The 16,459-nt window shown below is 42.2% G+C and overlaps 1 protein-coding gene across 1 annotated transcript in view; it reads right to left on the bottom strand.

Moving 5' to 3' along the window:
* Nucleotides 1–10,536, bottom strand: part of mao (monoamine oxidase) — a 42,944-nt gene extending 32,408 nt beyond the window's left edge. The window contains exon 1 of the mRNA XM_071484318.1: nt 10,395–10,536. Within this exon, the coding sequence (XP_071340419.1) occupies nt 10,395–10,533 (139 nt within the window). The 5' untranslated portion in view covers nt 10,534–10,536. The remainder of the gene's footprint in view (nt 1–10,394) is intronic.
* Between the last annotated feature and the right edge of the window lie 5,923 nt (nt 10,537–16,459).

Genomic DNA, 16,459 nt, shown 5'->3' with positions numbered 1-16,459 from the left:
GTGTGTGTGTCTTTTTGTCCACATGTGTTAGTTTTGTCATAGACTGACAATGTGTTCAGGGCACGTCCCTCCTCTGACTCACTGAGTCAGTGTTTACAGGTCAATGTTTACAGCTGCAGCAGCCTGCTTGTAAACAGCCTGTATCCCAGTTTCTTCTTTTCTGATTGCCAACTTGATTATTTCAGAAATAAAAATTAAATAATGAGACAAAGAAGCTTCTTCTAATACTAATATGAATCATGCTGGATGGTATTAACTGTGTTACCTAACCATCTACAAAACATGTGATCCTGACCCCATGACATCCTGTGTCATTAGTGGCCTTTTGGATATTGTCTTGGCTGTATCACTAGTGATGTGTGGGTTATGAGAGCCAACCCATCAATTAACTACCGACAGTGTATGCCTGTTCCAAGCAATATGTCTGTACGTGATTTATGACTTAGTTGGATTGCTGCTTTGTCACTTTTTGACCAGAACCTGCCTGACTTGCAGATCAAACTACAGGATATGGGTGGTTACTAACAACAATGTGTCTACTCATGTGAATTAAAATTTTCCTTACAAGTCCTCTGACCATTTCCTGTTCTTAACTTTATCTCTCTTCACTGCTCGGTTCCCTCTGTTTCCCTGTCTGGCTGTCGCCTCGGTCTACTACAGTACCTATCATTCGTCTTTCACTCCCAGTTACTCTTGCCATCATTTATCCCCCAGTGTTTCCCAGTTGTAATACTCTAAATCACATTAAAAGACCTGAGGCGGCAGATGAGAGTTGACATGCACCTTCAGCTCAGAATCGATCACCAGTATAATTTTGTACATTACATATGTAATTGGACAGCTGCAGAGTACATTCATGGACACAGTGTCTACACATCCAGGTTCGTCTTGGATTGTCCCGGTTTCAACCTGGGTGTCCCCAGTCCATACAAACAGCTGATAACACTAAAATGTCCTTGTTTTCAACTTTCGCTACAAAATTGTCCCAGCTTTATTCTTGTTTTCAGTGCTTACATAGATGTTTATCATGTTCTGTCCCACTCATTATTACGTAATCTAATATAACAACATAAACAATAATTCACTATGTGTCTGAATTCAACACTGATTGGTCTTTACAATGCATCTGGAAAATATTCACAGCGCTTCACTTTTTCCACATTTTGTTAAATTCATTTTTGACCTCAAAATTCCACACACAATACCCCATAATGACAAAGTGAAAAAAGTTTGCTTGAAATTATTGTAAATATATTAAAAATAAAAAACCAAAAACATCACATGTACATAAGCCCAGCCTTTGCCATGACACTCAAAATTGAGCTCAGGTGCATCCTGTTTCCACTGATCATCCTTCAGATGTTCCTACAACTTGATTGGAGTCCACCTGTGGTAAATTCAGTCTATTGGACATGATTTGGAAAGGCACACACCTGTCTATATAAGGTCCCATAGCTGACAGTGTATGTCAGAGCACAAACCAAGCCACAAAGTCCAAGGAATTGTCTGTAGACCTCCGAGACAGGATTGTATCGAGGCACTGATCTGGAGAAGAGTACAGAAACATTTCTGCAGCATTGAAGGTCCCAATGAGCACAGTGGCCTCCATCATCCATAAATGGAAGTAGTTTGGAACCACCAGGACTAGAGCTGGCCGCCCGGCCAATCTGAGCAATCGGGGCAGAATGGCCTAAGTCAGGGAGGTGACCAAGAACAGAATAGTCACTCTGACAGTGCTCCAGCGTTGCTCTGTGGAGAGAGAAGAACCTTCCAGAAGGACAACCGTTTCTGCAGCACTCCACCAATCAGGCCTGTATGGGAGAGTGGCCACACGGAAGCCACTCCTCAGTAAAAGGCGCATGACAGCCTGCCTGGAGTTTGCCAAAAGGCACCTGAAGGACTCTCAGACCATGAGAAACAAAATTCTCTGGTCTGATGAAACAAAGATTGAACTCTTTGGCCTGAATGCCAAGCATCATGTCTGGAGGCAACCAGGCACCGCTCATCACCTGGCCAATACCATCCCTACAGTGAAGCATGGTGGTGGCAGCATCGTTCTGTGGGGATGTTTTTCGGCAGCAGGAACTGGGAGACTAGTCAGGGTCAAGGGAAAGATGAATGCAGCAATGTACAGAGACATCCTTGACGATAACCTGCTCCACAGCGCTCTGGACCTCGGACTGGGGCGAAGGTTCGTCTTCCAACAGGACAATGACCCTAAGCACACAGCCAAGATAATAAAGAAGTGGCTTCAGGATAACTCTGTGAATGTCCTTGAGTGGCCCAGCCAGAGCCCAGACTTGAACCCGATTGAACACCTCTGGAGAGATCTGAAAATGGCTGTGCACCGACGCTCCCCACCCAACCTGATGGAGCTTGAGAGGTTCTGCAAAGAAGAATGGGAGAAACTGCCCAGAAATAGGTGTGCCAAGCTTGTAGCATCATACTCAAAAAGACTTGAGGCTGTAATTGCTGCCAAAGACGCTTCAACAAAGTATTGAGCAAAAGCTGTGAATACTTATGTACATGTGATTTTTTGTTTTTTTATTTTTAATTAATTTGCAAAAGTTTCAAACAAACTTTTTTCACTTTGTCATTATGTGGTATTGTGTGTAGAATTTTGAAGTAAAAAATGAATTTAATCCATTTTGGAATAAGGCTGTAACATAACAAAATGTGGAAAAAGTGAAGTGCTGAGAATATTTTCCGGATGCACTGTATGTGTGTCAGTCAGCCAAAGTGTCATTGTCAAGGCTAGCCTATGAGCTACAAGCAATGAAAATGCTAGTAGGTGTCAGTAGCTGTGCTAAGTGCTGAAATAGGTGTTCCCCATCCTGCTGAAAATGCCTATGGTGCGTGCATAATCACACAAGTGTGGTACACTTAGTGGTGGACAGTTTAGGAAATACGCTTCTGTGTTTTCTTTTCCAAGAGTTAAATGAGAATAACAGGACATCACTCTTAAGTCTGTATGGTAAATATGAGGCTACAGCTAGGAGACAGTTAGGTTATCTTAGCATAAAAACTGAAAACAGGGGGACACAGCTAGCCTAATGAAACCACAACAGGTTTTTTTTATTTTTGGTTTTTTAGGGCATTTTTGCCTTTATTCAACAGGACAGTAGAGAGTGATAGGAAAGGGGTAGAGAGAGCGGGAATGACACGCAGGAAAGGGTCGGACCGGTCGGGAGTCGAACCAGCACTCGCCTGTTAAGAGCATCAGTTCATGTGGTACGCGCCCTAACCACTCCCCCATTGGGCCACCCCACAACTTCAGGTTTTTAAAGAATGAAACAAACACTATGTGTTAATTTGTGAGCTTCAGAGGTGGTGTTTTTACCTTTGAACTGAGCCAGGCAAGCTGCTAGCTAAACTAAGCTAACCAGCAGTTGGTTGCAGTTACATATTTAATGAACAGAGCCATTTAAGCACATATTTGTATTTGATAAATTGTTTATGTGGTTGTCACATATTATAAATATTTAATGTATGGCAGTATCAACAGTCTGCAGCCTCTCTACCTCAACTATTCTTTGTCCCCAGGCTGTCGTTTCACTAACTTCATTGCCTTCTGAGAACTGAAAATGTAAATAAAACATGATTTTTGTGAGGAGTCACTTTATGTTTAATGAAACACCTTTCTCAACAAACCATCTGACAGCTGCTCTGTCTCCACAAGGATTCTGCACGACGCCAATAAGCTGTTAAAAACTGTGTGGTACGTGTTATTTTCTTTTAAAACTTACTGTTGGTGTGTGTGTGCGCACATGTGCATGTGTGTGGTGTGTGTGTGTGTGTGTGTGTGTGTTTTTCTGTACCTCAGCACAGTGTCCTCTTCACAGGAACACAAACAAAAAATTCAATAGCAGCCGAGTGACAAGTGGGCCACTTGAATAAGGGCCCTGAAAGGTTCCATATCGATCCGGAAGGGGAGACATTTACAAGACACGCAGCAATCACATTTTCCCCTATCTCGTGTTCTCAGCATGGAGACACTGATTGGCTGTTTCAGGCCAACAAGCAGAGGAACAACATTGACAAGCAATTACATGGCAGTTTGAAATTCAAATTCAGGAGAGCCATATGAGAAACTATTGTTCTCTGTGTGTTGTCTTATAACATTGTAAGACAAAGGGGTATCAGTCTTTTTTTTTTTTTAAACTAGTGAAGCAAGACACAATTTATGATTTAACACAAACGTTAAATAATAGAAATAATCAACATTTTCAACGTCACGTTTTCCTAAAGCTCAAAGTTATGTCTCTTTGCATTGAAAGGGATTCAGTGAGTATGAAAATAGTTGTCAATTAATAGTTGTCGTGCAATTTTTAATTACCCAAAACAGAAATACCGAAAAAGTTGCATAGTAACTAGAGCTGTGTAACTCATCTCCTCATACATGAGAATTAAAAGCAGCAGTTATGTCTCGGGGGGTCAAGGCAGAAAGAGGGTGGGATGGAAGAAAGGACTTCCTGGAAGGGGGAGGCTGTCAGGACCTGGGGCCAGGCCTGGTAGAGTTTCTCTGCAAGAAAGCAAGTAAGTGTATTTCCCAAGTAGTTGAAGTACTCCTTTAGAATATCAGGACAGAATGTATTTGGGAAGGCAGCTTACACTTTACCTTTGTGCAAACACTGAACACAGCTCACACAAAGGCGAAGCAGTCTGCCTGACAAACACTGAGCAGACGAGGAAAACAGAGCACCTGCCTCAAATCCCTCCCTCACTGAATCAAAGGTGGAGATGGGGACTTTTCCAGTTGTGCAAACATCCATCAGCTACATATGCTTTTCTCACAATCAGTGTCATCATTTATAAAATTAACACAGCTGAGATTACAGCCTCACATTTCTCACAGCTTTACCTGCCACATGCAAGGCAAACACAGAGGCACAGGCACGCAGAGAATTACATGTGGACACACACACACACACACACAAGCCGTCTGTCTAATGATTATATCAGCCACGGCAGCTCAGCCAACACGTTCTTTTGTTTGCACAGCTGGACAGAGAAAGTGGTGTTCTAGGATTAAGGCTGTGTTGATGGAAATGAGACTGGCTGTCAGAGAAGGTTAAGGGTTCGTGCTGTCTTGGGATCATTCATATCTGACATGAAGCCCAATAGCATATCCTGCAGATTCAACAGGTGCAGCTGAGTGTCCCTGAAAGGTAGTATGGGATTGTCATAAGACTAACGCCCAAAAGTCCTACAGCTTGAAAGGCTATCAGAGGAAGGCATGAAGAGTTAAAGTCCGATATTGTATAAAGGTAGATGTCCATGTGTTTTTGATTATAAAGCAGGTCTAAGTTCTATATTAATACTGTGAAAGTATCAAAGCCTCAGTCCACAGAGAAATGCACACAGCCTGTATTCAGACACTGAGCCATAAAAACAAGGCATCAGGACTTCTGGAACTTTGTGATGTTACAACAAAGCAGTCACCGCTCTCAACCATATCCCAAGCCCCACCCACCTGGACCCACCATCCAACCTTGCAGGATTTTAGTGTTTACTTGAAATCTGCTATAATTTTATTAGATCACTCAGAAAACAATCAGCCAGTCAGAGGAGAGGCTCAGATCCTCTCTTCTGATTGGCTGACTGACCTGTTGTTATTAGAGCTCCAGAGAGAAGCCTGTGAGAGGAGATGTGAAACTACACTGAGATGGTTTCTGTGTGTTCTTGTTACCCAGCTCTATAAAGACCAGCACTCTTATACCAAAACAATGGAGCACTACGACGTGGACACAAAAACATTCGTTACCTGGAGGTTTGCTTTAACTGTGAATGTTAGCCCAAATCTTAAACCTGATATTGACACAGTTGATATAGAGACCTTGTCAGCAAAAAGTTGTCTATTTCCACATCCGGCAGCTAGAGAGCAACACTACCATTCATATGGAGTGGTGCTTGTGTCCACCTGATGAAGTGCTCCCTCTCTTTTATCTCTGAGTTTGGTCTCCACCATCTCCTGAGGGAAATATCTGGCTCTTCAGCTGCTAAATGCTCCACTACGTTCACCAGCTGCTCTCTGACTGTGTCTGTCTGCTGTTTGCTGCTGAGCAGGTAGTAGCCATTTTAAGAAATAAGCTAAAAATAGTTCACAGTTATAGCCAAACAAGTGCAGCTAAACCTACAACTCATTCAACAAAATAGCCTAAACACAAACAGCAGCGCTCCAGTCAAACATGTCTTCATCATTTCTGTAGGAAGCCCTGACAAATAAGTGTGACTTTTTTTAACCATGCAAACATTACTGAATAAACAGAATTAAAGGGCAGCACACACAGCAGTGCAGAGTGCACGTCATAGACCCCACACACATTGTTTTTTTAAGAGAACTCACACACTGGTGCTGCCCTGACAGGCCTTATCATGGATTGGCACGTCAGCTCATGCCTTTGACCTGTTTCCAAGTGTTAATGTGTGTAAACTCTACAGTAAAGCAACAGTTTTGTCAAATTCATTCCACTGATGCATTCCTGCTACTGCACCTCCAAGACCACCTCTGTGTGCTGTTCGCTGCGCTTAAAGGGAGACTATGGTTTATTAGGTTTAATTTTTATTTTCCTGAAAAAATCAATTCTATCAGATATGATGACACTGTATTCAGTGAAGTAATTGCTGAGATCGGGGAACACTGCAACATCACTAAATACAGTTCAAACAGGACAACAAACACAAGCCGTGGGGTGATTGACAAGTTTGTCTATTTGTTTAACACTTATCTGGAGGGAAAAACAAATGATTAGCCAAACGGTCTACTTCGAACATCCTGTTTCATTTTTGTACTGCACTCACCATAGTTGTGTGCAGTTTCATGCAATGAGGGATTATTATTAGCATCGTCCCATTAGACCTGTTTTTAACAGTGTTGCCTTGATTGATGATTTTTTATTTGAGATCTGTCACGTCTCTTCTAGCCTCTGGTCCACAAGATTCAGTCTTTATGAAAAATGTATAAATGTTCTCAGAGTTTACTTCCCATATTCAAATATATGTATGTATATATATATATATATATATGTATATGTGTGTATATATATGTGTATATATATATATATATATATATATATATATATATATATATATATATATATATATATATATATATATATATATAAATAAGACAAATCAGCTCCACTACGACAGCTGCTAGAAGGATTTGAAGCTTTAACTAAATTAAACAACAATTACTTTAGCTTGGAAAAAAACAACAACAGAGCACATTAAACTGTGGCAGTGCGGGTGCTTACATCATCATAACTTGGTTTCAATATCAATCAAACTCACCGATGCTCTTAAGTCATTTTTAAATATTTCTAGCTGTAATTTGTACTGTTTAAAACCTCTTACCTCCTGCTGTTATTACAGAAATGTCTGAACCGATGTGATGTTTGGATGTCAAATATCTGGGTCTTATGGGAAATAACTCACTACGCCACCCTGCTTGACTCAGTGTGCCAGCCAGCTATTGGTCCAGGCTGGTTATCTCTCACCTCAACAACTGTCATGCCCTTCTGGAAGCCTGTCTGGTCTTCAAACAGCCCAAAAAGGCACACGTCATTCTCATCGACCTCCACTGTCTGCCCATGGCCACCCGAATCAAATCACTAATGGTGCCTTCAGAGGGACTTCTGGGTCTGCACCATCTAGTTGAACTCAATCATACAGTGTTAAACTCCTTCTCGGCCACTGTGTTCCTTAAATGAATATCTTGTCATCCCTGTAAATAAGACAGTCTCAGTCCAGACTGCTCTGGTCTGTGGTTCCCTGATGGTGAAACAAGCTACTGAAGCTTATCAGAGCAGAGCGTCCCTCCCTATCTTCAAGAATCTATTCCAAGACTCTCCTAACACCTCTACCAACCAAACATGTCTAACTAGCTCTTGCTGTGCACTCTGACTTCTTCACCTGATCTCCTTGCATTTATTAAAAAGATGTAGTTCTTTTGTACTTACACCAAGGCCTCCTACTGCACTGAGGCTTTAGTATCCTCCCTCACTTGTGAGTCACTTTGAAAAGCGTCTGCCAGATGAGTGAATGTAAATGTACATAAATGTAGATGGTGTTCATCAAAGGCCATGAAAAACATGATTGAATACACAACAATATTAGATATCTACAGTCCTTCTCTAAACATATGAGACAAGCCACACAACATACTGTTGTGGATTTTTTGTTATCAGCATTTGTTATTTGCAACTGTCAGTGATTTCTATTGAGGTTTTCTTACTTCCAGTTTCACTGCGGCTCCCTGTTCACAACCGATGGCCAGAGCAACAAAAACAAAACCCAAGTTATAACAAAAGAAAACCAGAATTCCTTTAACTAATACATTTGTTCCACAAATGTGGTCCTGCCTCCAGTAATTTGGCAAAGCAGATGTGGGAAACATCCTCCAGAGAGCGTGTTGTAATTTTATAGTCATTTAACTTTACTGCCGACTGCTCTGAGTAAAGGTCTGTGAGAATGAGGAATCCAGCAGAGTTTATAGGCCCACGGCTCAGCAAGTGCAGCCAAGTTCTCTAAATCATCCACTGCACAGTTTATTGGAGATAACTGCATCGGGCTGGGCAGTGATTTTTAGTCAACTCAGAAGCAGTAAGTCTTTGTCAAGTTCCCTGTTTATGCTTCCTTCAAATACTCATTTCCCTTTCTCCCTTCCTCAGTTCTCAGATGGTCTCATCTTTCCTCATCACTCCTCATTTCTTTGTTGCTTTAAATTTCCCACATTCTCAGCTGCTGAGACCAAACAAGAGGAAGTGGTTCCCTCCTTCTCTTCCCTATTATTCCTGTTTTCCGCTCCTCTGTCTCTCCTCCCCCTTCCTCCTCCTCCTCCTAGGCATCCTCTCTGCTGCTGGTTTGATAACAGGCTGTCACAAGTGTTTAATGTTTTCTCAGAAAGTGCTGGGGGTCGCAGTCCTGCTGCTGGGTGGCTGCCAGGCAGGAAACTGACAATTGCATTTGCAGAGAGGAGGAGACACACATCTCAGGAGAGTGGACGATGGAGACGCACTGAGGAAAGAGAGAAGAACACTCCCTCCCCCCCCCTTGATTGGACAGTGATTGTTATATGTGAACCTCATTGCAAGCCAGTAAAGGGCAGCGGTATAAACAAATGGTGTAATTACAAGACTCTAATGCGACACAAGGGAGGAGAGGCAGGGTGGAAGACAACCAGATGGGTGGTGGTGGTGGTGGTGGTGGTGGAGGGGGGGGGGGGTTGCCTCTGTCTGCCTGTGTTATTACATTAACTTTTTTCTGAAGCATTTGTTTTGGGGTTTGACTGGTATTTGAACTGACACTGACCTAAATTCTTCGCTCTCTAACAGACGGACGGACGTGCAGGCAGGCGAGCAGTCGATTGACCTGTCAGTCTCACAGAAAGAGGACAGCGGTCAGGGCGGGGGGGGTGAGCTGAAAGGACAGAGGTTCAGTCACCAGCGGTCATTGAAATCCTCCTGCTGCACTTTGCACCTCAAAGTCTGACTGCTCACACAGGAGCAGTCATGATCCAGATTCAGATTCAGTCAAACCTCCAGCTCTCTCCTCTTATTCTGCTCCAACCAGAAGATTAGAAACTGTTTTGTCAACATGACATCCTGCTCTCTAATGAGATGACAGCGATATGTGGAGTTTTGCATGATTGATGGTGTACAATGACAGTCAGTGATGCAGCAAGGCATATGAAAGGCAAAGCAGAGACCAACAAAATAAAACACATTTCTGTTTGGGGATTTTCCTATTTTATTCCCCTTCTTCACACGAAATAAAGTCTTACCCAACAAGACAGTGTGCTTTAAAGGAAGCTGTGGAACCTTTGGTATTTCCACAAGAAACCACGAAGCACAGTCTAGTTCCCTGCAAGCACTTACTCTTCCTTCCAATTATTTCTGTTCTTATTAATATTATTATATTAATACACATACACACACACACACACACACACACACACACACACACACACACACACACACCCCACAGCTTCCTCTTATGTAATACATAGTATGCTCTGACTGATTAGCCGTTACTTAACAGGCGCTGCGGTGGAGATACAGCGGTGAAAGGAGGATGGGGGTGGGGGGGCAGCCTCACGGAAGAGACGTAAAGGCGGAGAAACGGGATGGCACACGGTGAAGAATTAAAACCCCCATTCTGTCAAATAAAAGTGTGAGCTGACCACAGAGTGTGGACAGGCTCCGGACAGCGTTTGCACCCACTTCCTCAGCGACAACAGACGAGCGGGTCTTTCTGTGCAACAGTTGTCTGGTCACCTTATACAAGGCGCATCAGACGGCTGCAGGCGGTGCGCGATGCTTTGGATTCATCCGATTTATCTTCACTGACTGCCGTGCGGAGCGAAAAATAAAGTTTTCTGACATAGCACCTACCTGATATGCCTCCGCCGATTACTATAACATCGTAGGTGTTGCTGGGTGCAGTCATGGTGCTGTCTTGTCTGGTCTGTCTCTGTCCCTTGCTCTGCCGTGTCCGCTCGCCGCTGAACGCAGGGCGCACAGAGGAGCGCATCTGTATTAAAAGCTCCGGCCAAGCCCACTCCCTGCAGACTCCGCCCACAGATAGTAGAGCAGCGCTCTATCATGTGAACGCGGAGCATTATGAGGTGTCATGGACCTGCAGAGACGTCACTTTTTATCTGATTTATATGCAGCACTGCAGAGTTCAGGATACGGACTTCGCTCCTGACTCAATGTCTCAACTTATCACTTAAACTGAGCGCTGCATGTTGGCTGCAGACATCAAATGACCTAACTTTGATCAGCTGTAAATATTTTAAATCATGACTTTATCCTCTCGAACTCATCTTGTTTTTTTCTTTGCCAGGAAAAGCCTCACTGCGTGCCTCTGATCACCAGAGCTGCACAACAAAGATGGAGACGATGAAGTATTACAAGAATACCCTCTGCAAGTTTGATTCCAAAAAAAGGCATGGCATAATTATGCTGCAGTCGAAGTCTCCCAGTTCAACCAGAGTGTGAGTTATACAATGACAATCAGGGGCGTCAACTATTTCTCCAGGGTGAAAGGGGACACAGAACACCGCAGGCACATGCTTCAGTGAACTGAAGTGTTGGACACACATGTATTTTAATATTGTTTGATTAACCAACCAGGTAAAACTCCTGAATTACTGAGTGAAACAAAGAGGATACCAATTTTAAAAAAACTAATGTTAAAGCTAAAAGAGGAACTAAACCACCACACCACATGGAATAATAAACTGTTTATGCTAAAACATATCATGACTGCTCATTACTGAGCAGCAGTGTTGGATATTTGACATTGTATATTGGTAACAAAAGTCAAGTTAACATTGGAAATGAAAGGGCACACTATCAGATTGCTACCATTAGTTAGCTCAAGTGTAACTTAAGGAAAAATGTAGAACTGGCGGTCATTAGTGAGCTCAACTGTAACTTAAAGCTAAAATAATAAACTAGTAAACACTAACAGTCATCTGTAGATACTTGACACAGTCTAAGTTGGAAATGTGTATTAAACAAGCTGGATAGTTAGTTACTGCAACTTACATTTACCTAAAATTGTCTGTGTGGCACACAGGAGCAGAGACTAGAAGACGGAGCCCCTGATGGAGTGAGGCAGGCAGATCACATGTTACAGTCCATGTAAGGGGGTCAAAGGCATGAAAATGGGAAATATATTTTAATATTAGAATTACAGTATTACAGTATTACAACTAGGAATAAATGTCCCAACCCACCAAACTGTTGGGGGGGGGGGTTTTACCTCTTTTGGAGGGGGGCCAAGTCTTAATCAAGGGGTTCAGACCCCCCAGTCCAACTCATAATTTGTACCCTGAATTCAACCCAAATATAATAATTAACTTTACTTTGAGAAACAACAGCTCTGCAATCTCAACTCAAGCTGAATTCATTTGATCTTTCTACTTGATATATGTCAATTTTTGTTCTCTACACAACAGAACACAGTCGCTTGCTTTGAAAGCCTGCAGACAATAGCTCGAAGGCTTTGCACCTGACTGACATGTTATTTTACAGTAATATCCTCTTGGGCATGGGCTGGCTATAGTTGTATACTTTAGTTTATGTCACCCTCTTGTGGTTGGTTGGTTGGTTGGCTACAAGTGGTCAAGAGCTGATCTTTGCACATGCCATATGGCCCTCACACACTTGTGTTATAATGCTGGTTGAAGCATAACAGCAAAGCAGAGTGGCAGTCCAGTATCTGGTGGTACAGCTCAGTTTATGAGCTGTTATTGAGATACTGTGGTCCCACTCTCCTGGATAACATAGATCCAAAAGCTAACGTTTTGCATGTTGATACACTTTCAGTTTTTTTTCTAAATTTAAGATAAACTGAGAAATAAATAAGAGCCACAGGTGCAGAGTCAAACCTAGGACCAAGGCAGTGGGCCTGGTTGATTTATTATGCAAATATTTGTTTTCTTCTTTAGTTCTTTGTAAAATATTCTGCAGAGCCTCTGATCAAGAGGTATAAAAGGTATGTTACGAGATGACATATTTCCACTGCAGATTTTCAGGTGGGTTGACACTAAATGAAGGGCCCCCTAGAGGGTTAATCTGACCTAATCCTAATCCTCTTTTGATCTAATTTATGCAATAAGCTACTAAAGTCCCACGCTAGCACATCCCCGTCCTCACAGGGACTATAGGGCCGTGTGGAAGAGAGTGGGGAAGAAGGGGGAGGTAAGAGTGTAAAGTGATTACATACAATGAGTTACCAGTTGACACCTGTACAATCTAATGTAATCCAATACAGCAGCCCTGTGTTAAATGCTGGACAGTTTTTTTTAAGCATTGCTCATTGCATTGGTGGTGGTGGTGTGTGGTGGTGGGGAGGTTTAGGAATATAAACATAGGTCCATATTTTCTCAAGGTCCTGTTTATTTGTTTCCCTTTATACGTGTGTGTGTAGTGTACAACCTCAAATTTGAGGTACTACACATTTAATCTGTTGTAGGATCGAGGGGAGGGCAGATTTCCCCCTTTGTAAATTTGAGCTGAGTTAAAGAGTTCATGTTTATACTCACTTGGCAAAAAATAGCTAATAAATGCAAATATACAGTGCATCCGGAAAGTATTCACAGCGCTTAACTTTTTCCACATTTTGGAGTCCACCTGTGGTAAATTCAGTTGATTGGACATAATTTGGAAAGGCACACACCTGTCTATATAAGGTCCCATAGTTGACAGTGCATGTCAGAGCACAAACCAAGCCATGAAGTCCAAGGAATTGTCTGTAGACCTCAGAGACAGGATGGTATCAAGGCACAGATCTGGGGAAGAGTACAGAAAAATTTCTGCAGCATTGAAGGTCCTAATGAGCACAGTGGCCTCCATCATCTGTAAATGGAAGAAGTTTGGAACCACCAGGACTAGAGCTGGCCGCCCGGCCAATCTGAGCGCTCGGGGCAGAATGGCCTAAGTCAGGGAGGTGACCAAGAACCTGATGGTCACTCTGACAGTGCTCCAGCGTTGCTCTGTAGAGAAAGGAGAACCTTCGAGAAGAACAATAATTTCTGCAGCCTTCCACCAATCAGGCCTGTATGGTAGAGTGGCCAGATGGAAGACACTCCTCAGTAAAAGGCGCATGACAGCCTGCCTGGAGTTTGCCAAAAGGCACCTGAAGGACTCTCAGACCATGAGAAACAAAATTCTCTGGTCTGATGAAACAAAGATTGAACTCTTTGGCCTGAATGCCAAGCATCATGTCTGGAGGCAACCAGGCACCGCTCATCACCTGGCCAATACCATCCCTACAGTGAAGCATGGTGGTGGCAGCATCGTTCTGTGGGGATGTTTTTCGGCAGCAGGAACTGGGAGACCAGTCAGGGTCAAAGGAAAGATGAATGCAGCAATGTACAGAGACATCCTTGATGATAACCTGCTCCAGAGCGCTCTGGACCTCTGACTGGGGTGAAGGTTCATCTTCCAACAGGACAATGACCCTAAGCACACAGCCAAGATAACAAAGGAGTGGCTTCAGATCAACTCTGTGAATGTCCTTGAGTGGCCCAGCCAGAGCCCAGACTTGAACCCGATTGAACACCTCTGGAGAGATCTGAAAATGGCTGTGCACCGATGCTCCCCACCCAACCTGATGGAGCTTGAGAGGTTCTGCAAAGAAGAATGGGAGAAACTGCCCAGAAATAGGTGTGCCAAGCTTGTAGCATCATACTCAAAAAGACTTGAGGCTGTAATTGCTGCCAAAGGCGCTTCAACAAAGTATTGAGCAAAGGCTGTGAATACTTATGTACATGTTATATTTTTGTTTTTTATTTTTAATATATTTGCAAAAATTGTAAGCAAAGTTTTTTCACTTTGTCTTTATGGGGTATTGTGTGTAGAATTTTGAGGTAAAAAATGAATTTAATCCATTTTGGAATCAGGCTGTAACATAACAAAATGTGGAAAAAGTGAAGTGCTGTGAATACTTTCCGGATGCACTGTATTTTCTGTGATACAGTACAAAATTTGGAATGTCACTGATAATTTATCCACAAGAGTAATTATCTGTGGTTTGCTCTTCACATGGATATAGTATCAGATGTTATGTCAGTCAATAATATTTATTTAAAGGTTCTTAAAAACAATCATAATGCCCTCCATATGTTGCACTAGACCACCATATCTAAGACCTCCCCTCCCTCCGTGTTCTCAGCAAGCTGCCACGAAGCCCAGTGAAAGCAGCCGCTCAACACACAAACAAGAACCACAACTGAATAAAGTTACCCTGTGTACACAAGTCAACGAAAAACAATCCAGCCACAACCATTAGCCCATGCTAGCATTGCTCCACAGCAATACTGGCAGTAAGCCAGCTAGCGATAGCAATATTGGTGACAGCAAATTAGCTAACGTTATTATACCTACTGTAGCCAGTCACTAATGAAAACAAACATCCAGCATGATCTACCCATCAAGTTACTTACACATTGAGGAGGAAAAAAAACAGGTCTGAGTCAAACTGGAGCCATTTGCACCTAGCAGTTATCTCCATCTCTGTAAAGCCAGACCACTTTTGGCTCCAGTCATACTGGGAAAGAAATTCAGCCTTGGACCTGTCCTCTGGAGCCAGTACCTGTGTTTAGCTTTGTTGTGGTTGTTTTTGCTGTATTTCTCTGTGTCTCTTCCAGAACATTCCTTGTATGCACAAATATACTTGGCCAATGAAACAGATTCTAAATTTACATTAAAGATGTTATAGAATAAGAACTGATGAGATACAGAGGATCAGGTTAGCAAGTGTTTTGATATATGAATTAATTCAAATTATGCATCATAATTTTACATTTAAGATTTTATTCAGATTTTCCAAATTAATATCAACCCAATCACATACACTTCACATATCAATAAAACAAGCTCAGCATCAATGTTTTTATATCTTGATGTACATAAACTGTGAAATGTGTCAAACATTTCTTCATATATTGTTAATCCATATGTAAAACCCAATTTCATCCTCCACAAATGGAATTAATTAATTAATTTATTAATTAATTATTTCCAAAATTAATGGAAGTAATAATTTTTATTATGGCCCAAAGAATCTGGCCTCATTATCACTGCCCTGTGCTATCTCATAAAGGTTCAGATTTTAACTTTTAATGTTATATGCTCAAATAATTACCATCTATCCATCTAATGATTAGCCTACCATCTATCTATGGTATTATAAGATGGTGCTGCTATTATTAAATCACAGGTATGGCACTTGGTCCTGGTCATTTGGACTTAATAACACTGACACATACACAAGTCTCACTTGCTCTTTGTTTTCACACTTGTTACATGTTACAATCTGTCAGGTGATAAGGTGCAGCTGTGGAGGTTAATTGCAGCTTCCATTGGCTGATGAGATAATGATGTCTGAGGGAAACTGACGGACAGATGAGGGAGTGTAACCTACATGAGACGGAGGGTGCAGACGTCTCCACGACAATGTGTGTGGGAGGTGAAGTTTGGAGTTTAGAATAGCTACAGGCCAACATGAGAACACCTAAAGGTGTCTGTATTAGGTTTAATCCAAGACTCAGCAGGACATAGAACACACAACAGAACACACAATGTGAGTGTAGTAACAGTGTACCTGTCCTGTTTTTGTCATTAGCAGAGACTGTGCGCTCTTCCTCACTGTGTGATTCTGATGGTATGGAGTATGGAGACAGTGAGGTTGTTTTAAATCCAGCTGCAGGTGTGTGGAGCTGTGGCTTGTCAGCAGAGGGCAGCAGCAGCCTGGACTCCACAGAAACAGCAGAGAGGCAAGTTTTCCATCTCCTCTAATATGAATAATATATCTTCAGAGTAAATGAAAACTCTTTGATGACTAAAAACAAAAAAATCAACAACCTCAGTCTGTAAAGTTTCAACAATAAAAAAAAAAAAAATCCTCCAGTGGAAAAAAAAATCAAGTTAGAAGAAAAGAAAAT

This window comes from Trachinotus anak, unplaced genomic scaffold (assembly GCF_046630095.1).
Source record: "Trachinotus anak isolate AG129_WGS33_773 ecotype Australia unplaced genomic scaffold, CSIRO_AGI_Tana_v1 ptg000001l, whole genome shotgun sequence".
NCBI lineage: Eukaryota > Metazoa > Chordata > Actinopteri > Carangiformes > Carangidae > Trachinotus > Trachinotus anak.
Note: the sequence above shows the minus strand (reverse complement) of the source record. Positions and strands in the feature narration are given on the sequence as shown.